This window comes from Salmo salar, chromosome 12 (assembly GCF_965601325.2).
Source record: "Salmo salar chromosome 12, fSalSal1, whole genome shotgun sequence".
In the NCBI taxonomy this organism is placed as follows: domain Eukaryota; kingdom Metazoa; phylum Chordata; class Actinopteri; order Salmoniformes; family Salmonidae; genus Salmo; species Salmo salar.
In genome coordinates, this window is record NC_138302.1 from 94,273,417 (window position 1) to 94,297,090 (window position 23,674).

At 41.8% G+C, this 23,674-nt stretch overlaps 2 protein-coding genes across 4 annotated transcripts; both read left to right on the plus strand.

Moving 5' to 3' along the window:
* Positions 1 to 2,134: 2,134 nt before the first annotated feature.
* LOC145859567 (uncharacterized) lies at positions 2,135 to 12,164 on the plus strand. Of its 3 annotated transcripts, XM_082959478.1 has the most exons (14): positions 2,135 to 2,538; positions 3,078 to 3,469; positions 4,355 to 4,515; positions 4,756 to 4,960; positions 5,336 to 5,467; positions 5,559 to 5,612; positions 5,724 to 5,847; positions 5,958 to 6,019; positions 8,900 to 8,948; positions 9,086 to 9,147; positions 9,349 to 9,548; positions 9,659 to 9,723; positions 9,784 to 9,881; positions 10,055 to 12,164. In XM_082959478.1, the coding sequence occupies exons 3-14, from the start codon at positions 4,432 to 4,434 to the stop codon at positions 10,246 to 10,248; spliced, it is 1,329 nt and encodes a 442-aa protein (XP_082815604.1). In that variant the 5' UTR covers positions 2,135 to 2,538; positions 3,078 to 3,469; positions 4,355 to 4,431; the 3' UTR covers positions 10,249 to 12,164. The 3 variants fall into 3 exon arrangements, with proteins under 3 accessions (XP_082815604.1, XP_082815602.1, XP_082815603.1); XM_082959476.1 differs by lacking the exon at positions 4,355 to 4,515 and having other exon boundaries at positions 2,138 to 2,538; XM_082959477.1 differs by lacking the exon at positions 4,355 to 4,515 and having other exon boundaries at positions 2,138 to 2,538; positions 5,336 to 5,449.
* A 119-nt stretch (positions 12,165 to 12,283) lies between these two features.
* On the plus strand, positions 12,284 to 14,387 carry LOC145859568 (uncharacterized). Its single transcript, XM_082959479.1, has 2 exons — positions 12,284 to 12,716; positions 12,967 to 14,387. The coding sequence occupies exons 1-2, from the start codon at positions 12,542 to 12,544 to the stop codon at positions 13,911 to 13,913; spliced, it is 1,122 nt and encodes a 373-aa protein (XP_082815605.1). The 5' UTR covers positions 12,284 to 12,541; the 3' UTR covers positions 13,914 to 14,387.
* Positions 14,388 to 23,674: the final 9,287 nt, after the last annotated feature.

Consider the following 23,674-nt stretch of genomic DNA (forward strand, 5'->3'; position numbering starts at 1 on the left):
TGTACAGAAACCCAGCCTCAAAACCCCCAAATAGCAAGCAATGCAGGTGTAGAAGCACTGTGGCTTGGAAAAACTCCCTAGAAAGGCAGGAACCTAGGAAGAAACCTAGAGAGGAACCAGGCTCTGAGGGGTGGCCAGTCCTCTTCAGGCTGTGCCGGGTAGAGATTATAACAGAACATGGCCAAGATGTTCAAATGTTCATAGATGACCAGCAGGGTCAGATAATAATAATCACAATGGTTGTAGAGAGTGCAACACGTCAGCACCTCAGGAGTAAATGTCAGTTGGCTTTTCATAGCCGATCATTCAGAGTTAGAGACAGCAGGTGCGGTAGAGAGAGTCGAAAACAGCAGCTCCGGGACAAGGTAGCACGTCCAGTGAACAGGTTAGGGTTCCATAGCCGCAGGCAGAACAGTTGAAACTGGAGCAGCAGCATGACCAGGTGGACTGGGGACAGCAAGGAGTCATCAGGCCAGGTAGTTCTGAGGCATGGTCCTAGGGCTCAGGTCCTCCGAGAGAAAGAGAGAAAAAGAGAGAGAGAATGAGAGGGAGCATACTTAAATTCCCACAGGACACTGGATAAGACAGGAGAAATACTCCAGATATAACAGACTGACCCTAGCCCCCCGACACATAAACTATTGCAGCATAAATACTGGAGGCTGAGACAGGAGGGGTCGGGAGACACTGTGGCCCTGTCCGATGATACCCCCGGACAGGGCCAACCAGGCAGGATATAACCCCACCCACTTTGCCAATGCACAGACCCCACACCACTAGAGGGATATCTTCAACCACCAACCTACTACCCTGAGAGAAGGCCAAGTATAGCCCACAAAGATCTCCCCCATGGCACGAACCCGAGGGGGGCGCCAACCCGGACAGGAAGATCACGTTAGTGACTCAACCCACTCAAGTGACGCACCCCTCCTAGGGACGGCATGGAAGAGCACCAGTAAGCCAGTGACTCATCCCCCGTAATAGGGTTAGAGGCAGAGAATCCCAGTGGAGAGAGGAGAACCGGCCAGGCATAGACTGCAAGGGTGGTTCGTCGCTCCAGTGCCTTTCCGTTCACCTTCACACACCTGGGCCAGACTACACTCAATCATATGACCTACTGAAGAGATGAGTCTTCAATAAAGACTTAAAGGTCGAGACCGAGTCTGCGTCTCTCACATGGATAAGCAGACCATTCCATAAAATTGGAGCTCTATAGGAGAAAGCCCTGCCTCCAGCTGTTTGCTTAGAAATTCTAGGGACAGTAAGGAGGTCTGCGTCTTGTGACCGTAGCGTACATGTAGGTAAGTACGGCAGGACCAAATTAGAAAGATAGGTAGGAGCAAGCCCATGTAATGCTCTGTAGGTTAGCAGTAAAGCCAGTACGCCCAACCGGCCTCAGAACCACGTGTAACCACGCCAGCCCAGGACCTCCACATCCGGCTTCTTCACCTGCGGGATCGTCTGAGACTAGCCACCCAGACAGCTGATGAAACTGAGGAGTATTTCTGTCTGTAATAAAGCCCTTTTGTGGTAAAAACTCATTCTGACTGGCTGGGCCTGGCTTCCCAGTGGGTGGGCCTATGCCCTCCCAGGCACACCCATGGCTGCGCCCCTGCCAATTCATGTGAAATCCATAGATTTGGGCCCAATGAATTTATTTAAATTGACTGATTTACTTATATGAACTGTAACTCACTAAAATTGTTTATATTTTTGTTCAGTGTACATGCTGGAATAGATGTGTCAATTAATACACTATTTTAATCCATATTAGCACGCACCCCGCTAACTAGCTAGCCATTTCACACTGGTTACAGTCACCCCCCCCTTTTGACCTCCTCCTTTTCCGCAGCAACCAGTGACCCAGGTCACGGCACCAATGTAACACTATTGCTTCTGTCCCGCATCGTTACCCATAGTTCCACAAAAGCCGCGGCCCTTGCAGAGCAAGGGGAACAACTACTTCAATGTCTCAGAGCGAGTGACATCACCAATTGAAACTCTATTAGCGGGCACCACCGCTAACTAGCTAGCCATTTCACACCGGTAACACTTTCAAGACAACTGGGAACTCAGGAGAGAAAAAAAACCCAGTTCAAATCATGACGTCGTTGATTTTCAAGTCGGGAAGGCGGAGCTCTAGAAAGATGCCTGAGCTTCTGACTGGGATTCCCGAGTTGTATGACCATTCACAACTATTTCTCCCAGATTTTCGAGTTCCCAGTTGTTTCTGAACGCGGCAGATGTACATACTGTAACCGCGAGTCATTTTCTGATTGCGTCACCAGAAAGCGTCACATTCTCCAAAACCGTTTGGTTTATTGTGTTTATTTAGGGTGGATGTGCCCCGGCTGCCATCGACCCTCAAAATGACCAAATTACAGTTTCTAAATGTATTTTTGACCGAACGGTTGATGTTAGCCGCTCAAGAGATATATAAGCAAGTGGAAGAGACAATATTAGAATACCAGGAAGAAATAATCCAGGGAAAGAGAGAGAATGATCAATTGAGACGCAAGTTTGGGATTCCATGGCCAGGTTAGTAATGTAGCTAGCTAACTACGTTATTTGAATAGCAAACTGTGCTAACGAGGATAATGAGCACACATTATATAGCTAGCTATGTATTTGTTCTGAAATATGCCGTTATGAATGTGCTTTGTTTTAGCTAACCAACTATGACTGTGTCATATGCCAGTGGCTAGCTTGGCGTGTTAGCTAATGTAGCTACTGTATCTTTGTTTTCTGCAGTGCAGTCAGAGAGACGGCTAGCTAACGTTAGCATTCATGCCTAGAAAATCGAGAAACACTCTTTTCACGCCACGTCGATACGGAAGTGACTTTTTCGTAGCAGGTTAGGAGTCTGAGGTTAAGGTTAGGAGAAGGTTTAGGGAAAATGCTCTCCTAACGGGCTACGAAAAATGTTCCTTGAAAATAACATAGTTGTCAGTACATTCTGTGTATTCTGTTCCTCAATAGCTAGCTACTCAAACTCAGAACTGTGTGGTAGCAGGTCGTGATAGCTCAAGTAAAGGTGCTTTGCTAACAACACTACATTTTCCCTTCTTGACTTTCAGACCGAGAGCCCTTTGCTCCTGTAGAATCTGAGGAGGAGGGAGGCATTGGGCAAAAGCAGGAACCAGAGCCCAGGCAGACTATGGAGAAACAGGAGGAAAGGACCAGGAAGGAGGAAAATCAGTTTAGAGGACCGGACTCTCAGTCTAGATTCACTCCTTCCAATGGAAACGATGACTATGATCAGAACCCACCTCTACACACCTCAGTCAGTCAGTTCCAAACTCACACCGGGGAGAGTAGAGGGGGAGGCTCTCTGTCCAGCTCAACATCCAAACCAATCAAAACAGAGACTGAAGGACTGGGTGTTTGTCCATTTGATCCGTCAAGTGACCCCAATACATTCTCTTCGTCAGTGAACCTTGACCTTTCGGCAGCACAGAGTGAGAACAGTGTAAGTATGATGGGGGTGGAAGGTGGGGAAGGACTACTGTCAGGGTTTGAGGCGCTACAGATACCGCTACACATGGAACAGCCCCTTCAAAATCACCACAACACAGCATTGTGTTGCAAGGTGTGTGGGAAACCCTGTAGACATATGGGCCATTTAAACGCACACATGCAAATGCACATGAAAGAGAAGCCATTTCTCTGCGGCTTGTGTGGTAAGTCCTTTAGCTCGTCGGGGAGGTTGAAAGGTCACCAGAGGATTCACACAGGGGAGAAGCCCTATCAGTGCCATATCTGTAGAAAACGGTTCAATCAGACCGCCCACCTGACGGTACACCTGAGAGTCCACACAGGTGAGAAACCGTTCAGTTGTCCTGTCTGTGGGAAGAGCTTCAGTCAGTCCAACAAGGTGAAAAGACACCTTGTAACACATTCTAGGGACAGGACGTTCCTACCAGGCCTATGAGGGAGATGCGGTAGATGTGGAAATGTACAGGATAGGGGTTATAACTCCATTTCAAATCCATTTCAGTGTAGGAAATTATTTGAAAATGTTTAGGCTAGCTATTTATAATAATGTGTCTAATCAAGCATTTTACCTCAATGGCATTGTCTATGTAAAGCAATTGTCAAAAGGTATTTTTACATTGTTACGCCTACAAGTACTGAAACAGAATTTTCTGTAATACATTTTGGAAGTCAATGGACATAAACATCCAAACTACTTATTGTATTTTTAAAGCATGAAACCAACATGTGATTTTGGTGAAACTAGTTATTGGGCAGTTGGATGTAAATGGGATGTTTTGGACATTGTTGTGTTGTGTATTTTGGTAAATAAATGTCAGAATTCTTGAAACAAACCATCAGATTTTTCGTTTTTATTTAGTGGTGGAGGTTTGGATGATTGTCGTCCCTCAAAACATTAGATGTCAAGAAGATGTTAGAAGGTGAAAAGTTGGGTGAATGAGCGAAGCTGGTGATTCAACGGAAAGAAGCAACCCTCCAAAGCGGGAGAGCTTCATAACTGCTGAAAATCAGCTAAGTCGGGTGACTTAAAATATTAATTTAGTCAAGCTCAGTATGTAGAACTCTAGAACTTTGTAGAACAATAGAACATAGAATCTATCCTGGGAACAGGATGTTGTCAACAAACAACTACTCTGGTCTCGTACCCCCTCAACTGCCTGAATTATGTGATGTTCTACCTGAAAATGAAAAACCATTGGTAACAACTATAATAAACATGAAAGAGTGCATGTTTATCTTTTCTTCCTATGTGGGTTCCAGGACTATGAAAACACGGATGACTTCTGGTGCTGTGCGGTGTGGAGGGAAGGCCAGGAGGAGGTGGAGGGTGTGGTTCCCAGTACCTGGGTGGTGGGCAGGAAGGTCCTGTGGCCTCCAGCCAATGGGAGGAAAGCTCTGAAAGAGAGACACAAGCCAGGAGCCAATTGGACGACATATGACCTTGTTAAGGTCAAACTATTCTCAGGTACTGAAGCATCTTACCTACCATGTATACAATGTTACGTTTTTAGTGGTTATGTTTGATGTTTAAATACCTTATTAAAGAACTTCCCCTAAAGTTCTCAGAAAATCAAGTGCAGTAATACATGTGAAATGTAAATAAGCTCCTTGTAGTGTGTCACCCCAGTGACTGAAAGAATAACTGTTTCATGATCCCATATCCCTCTTTAACTTTATTTGTGCCAAACTACCAATTCTCAGAATGCTCTCAGGGCAGCTGCAGCTACACTCTTAATGTGTTGAGAAATCTGTTGTGTGATGTAATGTTTTTAATTGTATAGAACTGCCTTAATTCTGCTGTAGCCTGAATCTGAGATCTAGCTACCCTGTATGGTTTCAGAATCTCTGGAAGAGTGTGAAGGCTACAGTAGGTCCAGTGATGAGCTCACTGACAACGGAGACAGTGAGCCCAACACACAGAAGAAGAAGAGGAGGAGGAGGAAGAGGAGGACGGGTGAGGGGCACGTTACCGGTCAGTGTGAGACAGCCTTAACATAGACAGGATTGCTTCTGTAGAACAGTGTGTTTGACGAACATTTGATTTCCATCAACTTTTACAAAAGGCACTGATCAGATACCTCAAGGAGGACCCAGTGGAGATGGAAGGATACACACAGGTGACAGAATCCTTAGAGAATGTATTGGGCCACCGTGTTGTACTTTCACTAAACTAGCCATATGTATGGAACACAATTCTGTAGCCGTACTCATTGCCTGTTTATCCAAAGGTGTGTCAGGATCATCAAACTCTCCTCCTCTGAAGAGGAGAGTGATGACGAAATCTGGTACCCTGGAGGAGAGTTCTGGAGCTCTAGAAGCAGAACCTCAGCTGGATCCGTCTGAGCTCAGAGGGTAAGTTTCACTACATCTACCAGTGTTCCCATTGGTTTGTCACACAAGTGTTCTATGTCAGTTTGAGGCATTGTATGTGTTCTGATCAGCCTCTTTTGTTGTTATTACAGCCTTGACGACTCACTCAACAAGGAGAGCTACCTCATAGAGGGACCACACTCTTCTGACGCATGTAGGAGAAACAAAGGCTGTCTAATGGTCCTGTGTGAATGTTGCCCATAGGAGGGTTATTTTATTATATGTTTTTGGGGGGGTAGATCAGCTTTAATATTGCAGATAGATTGCAGATAATTACATTGATGGAAGCTACATCACTTCCAATCCCCAATATATTTTTTTGCACATAAATGCATATACGTACAGTACCAGTCAAAATTTTGGACACCTACTCATTCAAGGGTTTTTCTTTATTTTGACTATTTCCTACATTGTAGAATAATTGTGAAGGCATCAAAACTATGAAATAACACATCATGTAGTAACCAAAAAAGTGTTAAACAAATCAAAATATATTTGAGATTCATCAAAGTAGCCAACCTTTGTGTTGATGACGGCTTTGCACACTCTTGGCATTCTCTCAACCAGCTTCATGAGGTAGTCACCTGGAATGCATTTCAATTAACAGGTGTGCCTTGGTAAATGTACATTTGTGGAATTTCTTTCCTTTCTAATGCGTTTGAGACAATCCGTTCTGTTGTGACATGGTAGGGGTGATATACAGAAGAACAGCTCAAATAAGCAAAGAGGAACAACAGTCCATCATTACTTTAAGACATGAAGGTCAGTCAAGCCGGAAAATTTTAAGAGCTTTGAAAGTTTCTTTAAGTGCAGTCGCAAAACCCATCAAGCGCTATGATGAAACTGGGTCTCATGAGGACCGCCACAGGAAAGGATGACCCAGAGTTACCTCTGCTGCAGAGGATAAGTTCATTAGAGTTAACTGCACATCAGATTGCAGCCCAAATAAATGCTTTGCAGAGTTCAAGTAACAGACACATCTCAACATCAACTGTTCAGAGGAAAATCAGGCCTTCATGGTTGAATTTCTGCAAAGAAACCACTACTAAAGGACACCAATAAGAAGAGACTCTCATGGGCGAAGAAACACAAGCAATGGACATTAGACCGGTGGAAAATATGTCCTTTGGTCTGATGAGTCCAAATTTGAGATTTTTGTTCCAACTGCCGTGTCTTTGTAAGACGCAGAGTAGGTGAACAAATCATCTCCGCATGTGTGGTTCCCACCGAGAAGCATGGAGGAGGAGGTGTGATGGTGTGGGGCTGCTTTGCTGGTGACACTGTGATTTATTTAGAAAGGGTGGCTACTTTGAAGAATCTAAAATATAATATACATTTTGATTTGTTCAACACTTTTTTTTTGGTTACTACATGATACCATGCGTGTGATGTCATAGTTTTGATGTCTTCACTATTATTCTACAATGTAGAAAATAGTAAAAAATAAAGAAAAACCCTTGAGTGGGTGTGTCCAAACTTTTGACTGGTACTGTATATGTACACCTTTAAAAAATATATTTTTTTTTCTTTATTACTTTCTAACTCTACCACCCCTCCCCTAACGCTTAGTCTTCTACTTCCAGCTTATACATACTATATACATTTTATGGGCACAGGTTTATTTTACAATAGTTATATGTTGTTTGTTTTTACTCCTGTCCTTCCTCTAACCTCAACCTCTCATCTATTTCTTTCACTAAAGTTCAGAATCTAGATGTGTTTTACAGACACAGTATGTTTGACATTAGTTATCTTGTTATTATTTCTTAATATTCCAACCTTCAGCTCCATTCAACCCCTCCCATCTATCTCTTATTAACACCATCCATGTTGGATTTTTATTTCCCATATATTTTTCAACTGTGCTGTGATGTTTCACAAAAGTTTTGAACCTTTCTATTCTCATAATTTCTACAGATTGTAAATTAAAAACTTTTTTTTGCTAAAAGTATTACTATATTATTGATCGATTGATTATGACTTTTCAGATCACCCAGTAGTGCTATCTGCATAGTTAGCTCCAGGTAAATGTTGCAATTCTTCAGCCATTGCTGGACCTGCGACCAAAAACAAGCTACATATGGACAGTACCAAAACAAATTATCTAATGAGTCTGTCTCTTCGCAGCTAAATCTGCAGAGCTGGGAAGGTTGTATCCCCAATATATATAACATTCTATTGGTTGCAAGAATTTTGTATAATTTAAATATAAAAATTCTAAGTTTTGAATCCGGCATCATTTTATCTATCAGTTCATAAATCGATATGTCACATCTCTTCCCAACTATTTCTCAATCTATATGGCACAGCTGTAACATTTTTGGTCCTTAAATGAAACTGGTATACATTTTTGTTTATCTCGATTTTCTTTAACCAATTACTGTATTTAATGCAGGGCCTTTTCCCCCCTTCCACTTTCCTCTTCCATTTTTGCAGTAATTCTGCAATTAGTTGGTTGTAATTTTGGGTAGAGCAGACATTTCCATATATTTTTGTTAACTGTGTGACATAACGCCACCATTCCTATTTACAAAATGGGAGTCACTCAAGACTTATTAAAACAACAATTCTTATAAGAAAAACACTTAGGATAATTAAAGTTATGCATTAAATCCTTTTTTAATGAGAACATTCATCTTGAATCTATATAATACATTTCACAGTAACCCTTTCTTATAAGCAGGATATCTTTTAATTTACATTTTCTAGAAGATTTTCCAAAAACACAAGGCTGGTTAAAACTGCACATTTAAAAATATATATATTCAACAACAAAAAACCTAGACATCTCAACAAGGGCTTCAAAGGACAAATGGAGTGTCATCAGCGTACAATGACACCTTTTGTTTTTTCTAACCCCTTTGATATTATTGTTAATAGCTAACATTTCAATGGCCATAATACATAGACAGGAGGGTTTTAATACAGTTATTAATATGTTACAAGTTTTACTCAATTGTATATAGTTGGAAGAGAATACATAAACCTACTGTATGTGAATTACTTCCTTGGTATTTCCACTCTCTTTTTTTAGGGGATGCTGTTTTTCCAACCTCTCAGTCCAGAGAGGGAACATTCCTAAGGTATGTGCTGCAGCTGAACAATGTAACCTTTGCACTACCAATGCCAAGGCAGATGGATAGGAAGTAAGAACACACTCTGATGTAAGTGCTGTGGAATTAGGTGTCCTCCCTTTGAAAAATGTTTTGTGTGTTTGTAGTGGACAGGATGTGATGGGAAACCTGCTGAATTCAACCCAAAGTTTTCCTCTTCCAAATGACCGTGAGTATTCTCTTTATTTAATCAATCTGGTCAGTCACACAGAAATGCATAATGGCCTGTTTCACTGACCCAGATTACACCTATTCCAGGATTTAAAAGCCATCTCCATTAGCATGCTTTTCGATCCAGGTGTAGGTTTAATTTGAATCTGGGAACCAATAAAGATTCCATTGTACCACATTGTGACTCTTCCATCTCCAGAGTTCCAGGAGCAGGTCCTGGGTCTGCTGGTGGACATCAGACAGTCAGTGTGGGATCTAGGAGGAAGGGTGGGAGTTCTAGAACACTGGGGTGGTTCTAGGAGTTCTGGAACAGATTTCCATTTTGACGTGTGCAGAACCCACGAGGACATGGCCAACCTGGAGAAAGTTCTAGAGCCTCCGGAGGTAGCTGCCCAGATGGTACGTGGATCTGCAGAGCATTGAGTGATAAGCTAGCATTACAATGACAGTGTTGTTGGAACCCCAATGTACACAAAATAACAAGTTGTCTTTGTTTGTATGTTTCTCAGAAACAGTTCCTGAGCAGGATCGGTGGGAACACTTTGAGGGAAAATGTCACCAGGGTGATGGAGAGGTGGGTACTGGACACACACACACTTTTGGAATTCTGACATACTGACTCTTCTCTTCTTAGGCTGATGACCAACGAACTGATGAGTACCTTCAACATGAAAGGAAGGAAAGGAACCAAGAAGAGTTTTCTCACACACTCCCTTAGCAAAATCATTATTGGTAAGAGTTACCCGACTCAATAGTTAATTTCACTGTTTCGATCTGAAAGTCTTTGTCAGACCACGACGATGATCATTTTACTGCAGAAGTATTACATATTCCTTGTTGATGCCTCGTTTTAATGCGATTGAATGTCCACTGATCTTGTGTTCTCTCCTCTCTGAACATTTCAGACAGCATCATGATCACCCACCCGTACGCCACAGAGTCTGCTGTGATGCACCTGATGGCCAACGTACTGAAGTACGCCCCAGACCGACGCGGAGGAGGAGGCAGACCCCCCAGACAGTCACCCCAGGTCCCCCATACCCAGAGACAGCAACACATCCAACAACACATCAACATCAAACAGGAGCAAGACTATTAATGCCTGGACACCTTCCTTCAAGCCTGCGTACCAGTCTGTTTGTGCTATTATTCTCCTTGCCACTCATTGTCATGTCAAGGAGTGGGATGATAGCACAGACTGGTACCCAGGCTACCTTCCTACTCTACCTGGGTCGTATTCACTAGTAGGCACCAAACCAGTGTTAATTTCGTCAACAAAAAATAGTGACTAAAATATTTGTCAAACACCTATTTTTCAGTGGCAATTGACAAGACTATAACTGAATAAATAGACCCAGAAAAAACTAGAACTAAACTAAAATGATTTTTCATTCCAGTTGACTAAAACGGGACGAGAATAAATGATCTGACTAAAATCAGATAAGTGGACTGGACAATAGTTTTTGGAGAGGTTGAGAGCTTTTCAGTGATAAGCACAATTAATACTAGCAGTGGGAAGGACTTGCCACACCTGGCACATAGCCTACATCACCTGGTGAGCTGGGGGGAGCAAGCGATGAGTGTGGACAGACCAGCTCCACTCTGCCTTCGATTATACACATCACTCAGGCGACTCTCTTGCTTCCTCATAGCTAACCAGTCACCACCAGCCTTCTGGTTAGCTACCCTTTGCCTGGTTAAGAAACACAAGCTGCTTTATGAAATGAAAAACAATAGCAGCATTGAGTTTAATAGTAAAACAACAGTCTAGCTCCCTTGAGTTTAGAAAAGTAGGCTGTCTTTTGATATTTGTAGTCTCGCTCAACCCTCCCACTTTCCCCACTGCATTTCATAGCCAGGTTCTGTAGCCAACGTAGCCAAGACTGCCTCTTATCCTCAGAGAAAATGACTTGAGATTACCGTTCAAAAGATATTACTCATAATTCTTGGACCAGGACTCGAGCACTGGGTCTCGGGAGTTCAGCCGTAGGGACTCATGACTCGGATTTGAGCACAGAGGACTTGGGACTCGATTGGGATTTGAGGTTTAATGACTCGACTACGTCACTGGGCGAAATGGTCATTTGCTCCCGTTTAAAGTCATTAACCCCCCCTTCTACTTCCTGACATCAGTGTGGCGTCTGGGGAACAGTGAGAGCAATGTGACGGAGGTGCAACCCATACTGTGGCAATACGTGATAGTGCCTCGCTCGCTCACTTTCTCTCCTCCCACCATCCCTCCCTGCGCTTGTGTCTGTTTTTTATGTGATGTGTAATATCTATGTAGGCTGTATTAGGAATTTACATGGCCAGTTAATTCTTAAATATGTTTAGCATATTTCTGCTGTTGGGAAGACAATAGGATGTTATGCAGAAAAATATGTTTGTAGGACAAGGCTATGTATGTTTGTGCCCATGGAAGTCTGATTTATGTTTACTATAGGTTAATGAGGCAATACAAATGTGATGTGACTAAAGGGCATTTAGTTGACAAAAAACGATACTAAATCATTATTCAAGTAACAAAATGTGAGTGAGACTTAATTATAATTTTGTCAAACTGACTAAGATTAGACTAAACCTAAAAAAAAAATAGGGCCAAAATGAATACTGTACCAAATGGACTGAAACAGGTACTGCCTGGTCCCAGATCAGTTTGTGTTCTTGCCAAGTCCATTGCTATCATTGTCAAGCCAAACAACAATTCCATAAGAAGATTGCAAGAGAGCAGACACAGACTGGCATGGCATCCAGACTAACACCTACTGTACTGTAGGCCTACCTGATGTACCCTCAGCCACCTTCAGCTTTTACGGTTCACATTTATTATACATGCACTGTATCTATCATCATTAGTTGCCTTTTTGAATTTAACAATTTAATATTAAATATTGAATTTAGGATTAATTTATCCGTTTTTTAAGTTATGATAAATGAATTTTTGGAATGAATGATGTAGTGTTTTATAATGTACAAAGCCTTGACTTCTGGTTCTAAATAAAATGCATGCCTTGAGTTAGTCACCGTGTGGTATGTGGTTTAAATGTATTTGGTGAAAGGGAAAAATGTGTGCAGGCAGAATAATGGATAGTAAACTAGACTATAACATGATTGTATATCAAAGAGATTACAACTGAAAGTTATGTAGTTTGCTGCATATTTATTAGTGTTTACTGAGATAAGATATACTCGCTTTGAAGATGTGATGCATATTCTGCTCATAGAAATCGATAAAGATAAAAGATCAAGTGTACGTCCTTCCGGTTCTATGGTAGACGCGCCGATACGTGTCTGGCGCGCTGACGCCACTTCCGTAGAGGGCAACGTACATGTTTGACAACAACTTCTACGTGGATTTCGGGAAGATCTTTTGCCCCTAAAATCGTCCAACGATGACGAAATTACAATATCTGAATGTGTATCTGACTGAGCGTCTCATGCAAGCTGCTGGGGAAATACTAAGAGTTGTCGCAGACACGATCTCCGAGTACCAGGAAGAAATATCCCGGACAAAGAGAGAGAACAAATACCTGAAACGACAACTGAACACACCGGTTCTATCGCTGGGTATGTAGCAAGCTAGCGAACTAGCTAGTGTAGTTCCCATTTTATTTATGCCTCATCTTGCTTAGCTAGAACTAGTGTGTTAAAGAACCCACCCGAATTGTATTTGGCAATGTACTCTATAGGGAAGACAGCATCCCGTTTCACGAGCCAAAGTGTAGGCTTGGTCTCTTGTCATTTACTTGATGAAAGTCTGTCATGATTCCTTGGAGGCTGTCATTACATGATGTCTGTTGTCGTCTTTTCCACTCAGCCCCTCAGCCCATACTGTCTTTTGTCTCGGAGCAACAAAGTCCACCTGAGCAGCAGTACTGTGAGCAGGAGTCAAGCCCCAGTATTGGCCAGGAGGACCTTGAGACCACACAGATTAAAGAGGAACAGGGTGACCTCAGGACCAGTCAGGAGGAAGAACAGCATCAAGTACCGGAGTCTGATACCAAAGAAGACTCCATATCTACTCCTCCCTGTGTGAAAAATGATGAGGACCGACCTCAGCCTTCACATCTTCCCCGAACCCAAAGTGTGGAGAACAGAGTGAGGGAGTCTCTACTGACCAACACAACTGGACAGATCAAAACAGAACCTGATGGCTATGGAGTATCACTATCAGAACCAACCAGTAACTCCCCTCAGTCTCAGCCCGTCTCTGAAGTAAGTCCAGACTCTTCTAGAACACAAAGTCAGAACACTGAGAACACGGAAAGTGTTCCTATTGTTCTGAGAGATCCAGAAAGGAGACCAGAGGAGGACACCCAGACACAGTCATGTACTCAGTGTGGAGCCGTGTTCTGTGAGCTTTCCCAACTGAAGGCACACATGCTATCCCATACAGTACCAGACACTGGTGACACTAGTCACAGGCAAATCATGTGCACAGTCTGTTGGAAGTCATTCACCTCTACCAGTTACCTCAAGGTCCACCAGCGTTCTCACACTAAGGAAAAGCCCTTTCACTGTGGTGTGTGTGGCAAGAGCTTCAGCTACTCAGGGAAGTTCAGGGAACACCAGCGAATTCACACAGGAGAGAGACCTTACCGCTGCCATGTGTGTGGTAAACGCTTCAACCAGTCAGCCCACCTGAAGGCCCACCTGAGGGTACACACGGGGGAGAAACCCTACTCCTGTCCTGTCTGTGGGAAAGGATTCAGTCAGTCTGGACAGATCAAGGGACACCTCAGAACTCACATCCAAGGGAGGTAGAAGAATGATAACTTGGAGTGGAAAGAGACAATGAGTGGATAAACAGTAACCTCGGAAGCCGCCTGATCTCACAAGCTTACAGAATCGCTACCACAGAATCAGTCTGGTAAATACGAGGTTAGATAGAGCCTTCTGTTCGCAAAATGCCCAGCCATTGGGAAGAGAAAGAGATAAAGATATTTTTATTTTCAGTGCTACAAATTACACATTTAATTGTAAGACTAGAGGACTATAGAATGTGTGATGTGTTTCGGACCCATAACTGAGGCACCGTATTTCTGAATTTACTTAAGAGAGCTGCTTAATAACATGCTATGAAAAGACTGGGCTCATCCCCTGTATTGCTAGGTGACACTATGTTAAAGAGAAATATAATGTTCATTTTGGTGTTATCTCCCTTGATTTCCTCTTGATGATTCCAGTTGGAGCTGATTGGTCTCCCTGCAAATAAACTAACTCAGTCATATTGATTAAGTATGTGTGGGAATGTTTCTTTCTGAATGTCTGTTACTGAATAAAACAAGTGGTCACATCAGGTCAACTAGCTAGAGTGATCAGTGGGTCTGTTGTTAGACAACCTGTCCTCACCAATGTTGTTGTAATACTATGTTTGAACACTAGATGGTACACTTGAATTATTTCTCCACAAAAGTGTTACAAAGTAAAATATTATTTTCCTTGTAGGTCCTGCCTAGCAGCACAGCCTAAAATCTAGAAACCAACTTATTGTGAAGTTTATACATAAACATTCCAGGGTTTTAGTAGGGTCCCTCCTATATTAGACATATGATAGATCCATAGTTGAATAAGGCAGTGCTTACCTAGCTCATTAGTTTCTTTGTGCATGAAATAAGTTTACTTCAAGGGGTCTCAACTTTGACATTGCAGGGGGGCAATCACCATGACAATCATCACGCCATTAACCAGTGTTATTATTTATCATTATGCCATCATAAAGATGAGCCATTACACCCCCTCCCCTCGATAGAGCTAATCAGAACGATAACTGCCGCTGTGCAGACAGCAGCGTCAAATGAAGGGGAGTATTCATGCTACACTATGTTAGTTGATAGCCTCATCATCACTGTAATGGAAAGCACAGACATCCCTCCTGATTTCAGCCTAGTTGATTTGATTTTGCGCTGTCTGTCATTATTACAAATAATAACAATCATATCTGGGTCTCTCATGGGACAGGGCACAAGACAGACACAAGTGGCAGAAGATTGTTGCAGTCTCTTGTCCCACCCAGAATGAAAAAGACTAAGTAAGTAAGTAATCAGTTTTAGTCCCAGGCTTACATAAAACGTTTGAAATATGTATTCAGTGTAACAGGACCTCTAGCCATCAGATACATGGATGTTCTACCATTAGAATGTTCCTTGTATTGGAATTCAGTTATTTCAGAAGAACTTACCCTTTCACTAGCTGATTTGTTCCAGAATCTGCAAACTGCTTTGAGAATGGTGAAATAATTATTACATGTCACATGAGTTATTGACAAATAAGTGACCTGGGGGAGAGTATAGGAAGGAGGAGGAGGTGGTGAGGGAGGATAGGAAGGAGAAGGAGGTGAGGGAGGATAGGGAGGAGGAGGTGAGGGAGGGAGGATAGGGAGGAGGAGGAGGTGAGGGAGGGAGGATAGGGAGGAGGAGGAGGTGAGGGAGGGAGGATATGGAGGAGGAGGAGGTGAGGGAAGGAGGATAGGAAGGAGGAGGAGGTGAGGGAGGGAGGATAGGGAGGAGGAGGAGGTGAGGGAGGGAGGATAGGGAGGAGGAGGAGGTGAGGGAGGATAGGGAGGAGGAGGAGGAGGCGAGGGAGGATAGGGAGGAGGAGGAGATGAGGGAGGATAGGAAGGAGGAGGAGGTAAGGGAGGATAGGAAGGAGGAGGAGATGAGGGAGGAGGAGATGAGGGAGGATAGGAAGGAGGAGATTGGAAAGGAGAAGGTTGTGTAAGAAAAATGACATGATTTTATCCTGCGTTCCAATAGCTTTGAAGGAACCTGAAATGAAAATACTGTACTTACAGATATCTTTTTAGTTCCAGCCCCCAAATTCCATCCAGAACAAACTGAAACATTTTGTAACAGTCAGTTTATAGCCCTTCAGTTAGAGTTAGGTATAAATCTGATGGTACTATGTGGTCAGCTGCCGCTGTGTAGGTTGGGAGCTGACTGTGTGCTGTGAGCTGCATACATGGGTTCAAATAGTATTTGAAATAATTTAGTTGTGTTTCATTGAGCTTGCCTAGTGCAATGGAACAATAAAAACAAATGCTCAAAGAAGTAATTCATTATCCATGATAAACGTGCAAAGGACAAGGCCAAGCGCATCATAGAGGACCCCAGACACAATCTTGCCCAATGTTTTGAGCTGCTGCCCTCAGGAAGGAGATATAAAGTCCCACTGTTCAGCAAGAATAGGAGCAGGGCAAGTTTCATTCTGGCAGCCATTAGGCTGCTGAACAGTGGGACATAGGACAGATGCAGGCCCAATAGACAGTCAGACAGTAGGCCGTAGAAAATTTGAATGTGTGTGACTTGTGTACTAACTTTCCAGTTTTCCGTACTGCATGTATTACAGTGTGTTGTGTTTGTGTATTTGTATACTGACTTCACAAAATGAATTTCCATGTAAAGATGTAAGATCTTAATTTGACCTATAGTATATTGTCACAGCAAAAATAATCCTGCAGCAACAGGATTTGAACGTTTAGTCCATTGTTTGATTGGTAGTTAGACTATTGGCTGGACAAAAGTAGGCTACATGAAAAGTGCAATGCTGTTAATATAACCATATGTTATTGTGGGTTTTCAGTGAATTTATGTAAATCCCAAAGCTCATCTGCAGGTAAATTCTCAGCAACAAAACCCACTGGGCACAGATTTCAGTTCAACATGTACTTTTGATTTACATTTGGTTGAGTTGTTATCTTGTCTGAATTCAATGTGAAATCAACAAAACAATTCACCACGTCATTGGATTTAGGTTAAAAGTTGGGGGGAAAAAAGGCAAAATTCCATTACGTTGATGACTCAGTTTTTCCACGTTGATTCAACGTTATTACATTGACATTTTTTGGTTGGAATTACGTTGAAACAACGTTCATTCGACCAGCTTTTGCCAAGTGGGAAGAGTGATCAAATTAATATCCTACACCTGTAAATGGACAATAAATTATATGCTATCATACCGTAAAAGATTTCAAATAATATTTGAACCCAGGTCTGGTGTGCTGTGCACTGTGCGTAGGATGAAGGGCCTCACACACGGACCCTGTAAAACATATTGGATAAGAGCAGCAGAAGGAGGCACGCCGCGGTGAGGGAGGTTGTCAACTGGCTGTAAACTCCTCTCCTTGACTCCCACCCGGTCCTCTAGGGCCTGCCTTGCACTGGAGATACTCATCATATACCTGCAGGGAAGAGAAGGGAAAAGCTTTTCAGGAACTGTTTATCACAGTGTTGTAAAACAGAGAAGGACTAACTCACTGGGCATGCACTGGGTGATTCATTTCTGTTTTAATGTTATTTGCCAATGTATTGTGACATGGAATCAATGTGGGAAATACATTGGATTTGAATAAAGTCATCAACCAGTACTGTTTTCATTTCATTTCAACCAGCATTGTAAACATTGAAATTAGGGTAAAACTTCAGCTTAAATACATCGACTTACCCTGACTAACAGGTTGTTACAATCTAATTTCAACATAATCATCAGAACTATGTATACATTGAAATTGAGTGGAAAATTGTACATAGAAACATAAACAATATTTTTCATCCTATATTCAATTGTGTGGTTGAAATTGTTGAAGTTTAGATTTGATTAGATAGTTGATAGTAAAATGTTATGTTTGAATTAACATCGTTTCAACATCATGCTTTCATCCTAAATAAAGAGGTATATTGAAATAAAATGTGATGCCACAGTCCAATGATTTCTGCCTGACCAGTGACTCCTACTGAGAGAACAGAGAGAGAGAGAACAGAGAGAGAGAGAGAACAGAGAGCAGGGTAATGGTTAGTGAGTACTCATTGTGTCTGTCTGTCCTGGTCTTTATGACCTTTGCCCCCAGCCTCCACATCAGTAGTATAGCCCGTAGCCCACTGCACTGAGGTGCACCAAGCTCCATGGAGCTGCAGACTGAATGTAAGGTATACTGGTTTTGTTTTTCCTACGTACAGATGCAGTCAAATATATTGGCAACCTTGCACTTTACAATGGAGCGGAATGTTTGGCTTTTTCTTTTCAACACTGGTTGATTGTCTATTTTTACTTTGTAGGCACCTGCAATTTACCACAGGGGAGATACTACACAGTACAAGAATACTTGTCCAGGCCATTTTTTGTCTTGATCCTGTGGACATGTAAACACCAAAAGTATTTTACATTTATTTGAGAAGAAATAGTGAATCATGCAAGAGTGCCAATATACAGTATTTGACGTCATCTGTATATTGTATACAAGACCATGCAAACCTGTTATAATGTAGTAAATAGTGTGTTCTGTGTCTGTATTGTTAGTATTTTTTACTTGGATAGAAAGTAAGAGCCAGTGATAGGTTTTACTGTGAAGTGTTATGTGGCTACTTTATTGCTGGCTGTAACGTATTGGATAGAAAGTAAGAGCCAGTGATAGGTTTTACTGTGAAGTGTTATGTGGCTACTATATTGCTGGCTGTAACGTATTGGATAGAAAGTAAGAGCCAGTGATAGGTTTTACTGTGAAGTGTTATGTGGCTACAATATTGCTGGCTGTAACGTATTGGATAGAAAGTAAGAGCCAGTGATAGGTTTTACTGTGAAGTGTTATGTGGCTACTATATTGCTGGCTGTAACGTATTGGATAGAAAGTAAGAGCCAGTGATAGGTTTTACTGTGAAGTGTTATGTGGCTACTATATTGCTGGCTGTAACGTATTGGATAGAAAGTAAGAGCCAGTGATAGGTTTTACTGTGAAGTGTTATGTGGCTACTATATTGCTGGCTGTAACGTATTGGATAGAAAGTAAGAGCCAGTGATAGGTTTTACTGTGAAGTGTTATGTGGCTACTATATTGCTGGCTGTAACGTATTGGATAGAAAGTAAGAGCCAGTGATAGGTTTTACTGTGAAGTGTTATGTGGCTACTATATTGCTGGCTGTAACGTATTGGATCACTGTTTTTACCCCCTTTGTATATTGATTGGTTTTTCAGAACAACAAGAAGCGAACAGAATACCAAACGGGAAACAGGACATTGTGCTCCTGTTATGATGTGGGGAAGAATATTCTATTTGTCTTTTAGCAATGTTGGGTCCAATTCAGGAAACACACAGATATTCCAATACTCAATGATTTAATGGAATTGGAATTTGATTAATTAATGAATTGAAATGGAATTGACCCCCATCCTGGTTCTTAGTCTAGTCTGTTCCATCCAAGTAGAAGATGAGACAGTGCTAGGTTTTACTGTCAAGTGTTATGTGTCCACAGTATTCTGTGGTAAACCTGGTCTGTGGTAGGTGAAAACATTGACTCATTCACTCTCATTATCCAGGCTCTCTGGTGGTAAAGGAGATATGAACTCTCCAGAGGCGGTTAAGCTCTCTTCCTTTCTCTCTTTGTTCTATTTTTCTGCCTTTGTCTCGCTCTTGTCGCTCCCTGTATCCCCCCCCCCTCTCTCTCAGATAGGAAACCCACACACTTCACACTAGTCTGATGTCATCACCTCATCTCAGACATACCCCACTGTTCCTGTCTAACCCTTTTTCTCTGCATCGATCAACCCTCCGGCCTCGGGAGGGAGAGAGATGTCATGGTCCCAAATCAAGCTTAACATGACAATTCCATAAGGAGTTGGCAAGAGAGCAGAGACAGTGCAAAGGGAAGGGATCACTGCCGCTACCTCGCTTTCCTACCAAGGCACATGAATTGAGGAGCAAACTGAAGGAGAGAGGAGATTCAGCAACACTTGGAGGACAATGGAATTCAATAAAAAAGCATATTGCTGAAAGTAGAACCAGAGCATGAACAGCTTAGACTTCCTGTCATCTAGGCTAACACCTGGGTTGTTCAATCAAAATAGTTGCTTTTCCCTTTGATATTTTAAGTATAAACTGTGCTCCAATATCGACTTTTAAAAGCCTATTATATTACATGTAGTGACCTTTAATATAGACCTCATATTTTTTATATAAATAAAGGCTTGCTAAAGTGCCTAAATTCAGCATTTTGACATGTCCCTCTGTCAACACTTCTAGGAAGATTTTAAACCCACTTAATCCCCACGTTTTCACCATCATTGTAAAGTCCTAGTTATTTTGTTGCTTTGATAAGTCATGTCTGAAGATGATTTATTTCATGAAATTAGCGATACATTTCAGTCTGAACTGAACTGAATTTTAATATGGTGAAACTATTGCTTTTTAAATATTCGTTATCAAAAGAAACATTCAACATCTAATAGTCAAATGATAGAGTAAAAGCAGGAGAGCTGGTTCTACTACGTAAAAAAGTATTTTTCTGCCATTTTGTGGTGGAAAACTGAGCGTGTCAAGCATAACACATCAACCCTGTTACCCAAAGATAGACAGGCTAGACATGTTTTAACAATGTCTTGTTGTGAAGCTTGCATTCAATTGCCACTCCCTTCCATTCCCAGTCACAAGGGGATCAAAAGTGGATTTATGCCTGATTGAAGAAGAAATCATCAACCCTGTTATGGGTTGGCACTTACTATGGTCACTCATTTATTATTCTTTATGACATGTTAACATTTTACCTGTGTATCAGTCTATTTAGCTAACATAACTCACTCCTTGTCATGGCCTAAGAGACTGGCAATTTTGACTTGAGCTAGCAATTGTTTGACCGCCTCTTATCCTCCTGAGACACACAGCAATTCATTTTGGTCCAATCTAATGGACATTTGTTTTTTGTCCGTATCTCTGAGGTCATACATGCCACTGTGTTAAGTCAAAAACAGGGGTTAAGTCATGTTGTACCGTTGGGACATTCTGGGCTTTTCAATGAGCGTGTGACCGAATTTTCTCCTGTTTTTTTCTCCAACATTTTTGTGAGTTTGATATTTAAATAGTTTCTAGTAAGTAAATCTCTCAGGAGTAGGTTGCTGAGTTTTCAGAGCAGTGTAATATTTTTTCCCCACATTTAGTAAGACCTTAATAAGAGCTTGTTTATAAAGGATGATGTGCTAACTATGTTTTTCACCTACTGTACCCATTTACTGTAATATTAAATGTAACATTTACTATCAATTGAGTCCTAATCACTGGTGGACTTATCATTCGACAGAAGAGGCAATTGCCTCAGGCCTCATCATCAAGGGCCCTCATGAGAGATAGGCAATTGTTTTTAAATAATACGAATTTTGCACATGATGCCCCCCGTGCTACGCTCGAGGCATAAAACAAATATATAAAAAAATCCCCATCAAAAGCCATCTGTTTAAGTTAGAGATGTTTTTTTCATGAAAACAAAGATTAGCTAAGGTTAGGCATAAGGTTAGCAGTGTGGTTAAAAGTTAGATTTTAACGATAAATCTAACTTTAAGAAGAGAAATTGTAGAAATATGCAAGGTTTAGTCATACTTATGACTTTGTGGCTGTGGTAACTAGTGACGACCCCTTCCGCTGCAGATGTATTTCGATATGTTGACTTTGTGGCTGTGTGTCACAGTTGTCGTATGAAAGAGACCAAGGCGCAGCGTGCGTATCGTTCCACATCTTTATTTCTATGTGAAACTTATGCAAGACAAACAAAAACAAACCGTGACGAAGAGGTGCTACATGCATAAACTCAAAATAATCTCCCACAAACACTAGTGGGAAAAACAATAACTTAAATATGATCCCCAATTAGAGACAATGATGACGAGCTGCCTCTAATTGGGAATCATACAAAAACCCCAACATAGAAAAAAGAAACTAGAACCAGACAGAAATAAATAAACTAGACAAAACCCCCCAGTCACACGCTGACCTACTCTACCATAGAAAAATACGAGCTCTATGGTCAGGACGTGACACTGTGGTAACTAGTGACAACCTGTGGAAGGTGGCAGAGCTACAGCAGCAGTGTTTCTCGGATCAGGAGACATCCCCAAAAAATAAAAATAAATAAAACAAAATCAGTCTTCTCACAAAAACATCTGTAGCGTCCGAAGACCGCTACACACTAATATGACGCCTCTATGGAAAGATGAGACCCTCGTCAACACGGGGTTGTTCTTGGTTTTGCTCTACAACCCCCAAAAGTTTCACGGGACTCGTCTGAAGGTAACCCGGTATCTGCAGAAAACCTGAAAGGCTGCTCAGCAATTTATGTCGATATAGGACTCGTTTTACTGTGGATATAGATACTTTTGTACCTGTTTCCTCCAGCATCTCCACAAGGTCCTTTGCTGTTGTTCTGGGATTGATTTGCACTTTTCGCACCAAAGTATGTTCATCTCTAGGAGACAGAATGCGTCTCCTTCCTGAGCGGTATGACGGCTGCTTGGTCCCATTGTGTTTATACTTGCATACTATTGTTTGTACAGATGAACGTGGTACCTTCAGGCATTTGGAAATTGCTCCCAAGGATGAACCAGACTTGTAGAGGTCTACAATTTTTTTTTCTGAGGTCTTGGCTGATTTCATTAGATTTTCCCATGATGTCAAGCAAAGAGGCACTGTGTTTGAAGGTAGGCCTTGAAATACATCCACAGGTACACCTCCAATTGACTCAAATGATGTCAATTAGCCTATCAGAAGCTTCTAAAGCCATGACATCATTTTCTGGAATTTCCCAAGCTGTTTAAAGGCACAGTCAACTTAGTGTATGTAAACTTCTGACCCACTGGATTTGTGATACAGTGAATTATAAGTGAAATAATCTGTCTGCAAACAATTGTTTGAAAAATTACTTATGTCATGCACAAAGTAGATGTCCTAACCGACTTGCCAAAACTATAGTTTGTTAACAAGACATTCTTGGAGTGGTTGAAAAACGAGTTTTAATGACTCCAACCTAAGTGTATGTAAACTTCCGACTTCAACTGTACATACAGTGCATTTGGAAAGCATTCAGACTCCTTCCCGTTTCCCACATTTTGTTACGGTTTAGCCTTATCTAAAATGGATTAAAGAAAAATAAAAAGATCAATCTACACACAATACCGCATAATGAGAAAGCGAAAACAGATGTTTAGAATTGTTTGCAAGTGTATTAAAAATAAAAAACAGAAATACCTTATAAGTACATAAGCATTCAGACCCTTTGCTATGAGACATGAAATTGAGTTCAGGTGCATCCTGTTTTCATTGATCATGCTTCAGATGTTTCTACAACTTGATTGGAGTCCACCTAGGGCTGTTGCAGTGACATATTACTGCCACACCTGCAGTCACGAGTCATGAAGTCAAATTCCACGTGACCATTTAGTCATAGTAATTAGGCATCTTCGAGCTCTAACGGTCATTCGTAGTCTACCAAACTTACTAACTGCCTGGTACTCAGCACTCTATTGTCCCTCTAATCACTCTGACATCAATGCAAATGTAATCAAACATTTCATGAGAGCCCATGAGCTCCTGTTGCGCAATATTTCTATGGGCTATGAAATGACACGAGAAAGCGGAGTGATGGCCTCTATTAAAAGAGGACTTGTATAAGCCGTTGTGTCTGTCCTCACATGTAGCCTGTGATAAAGACCAGATCATGTGATGGACAGCCAAGTGAGTGAGAAGTGCTTCGGAGCAGGCAGCACTCAGGGAG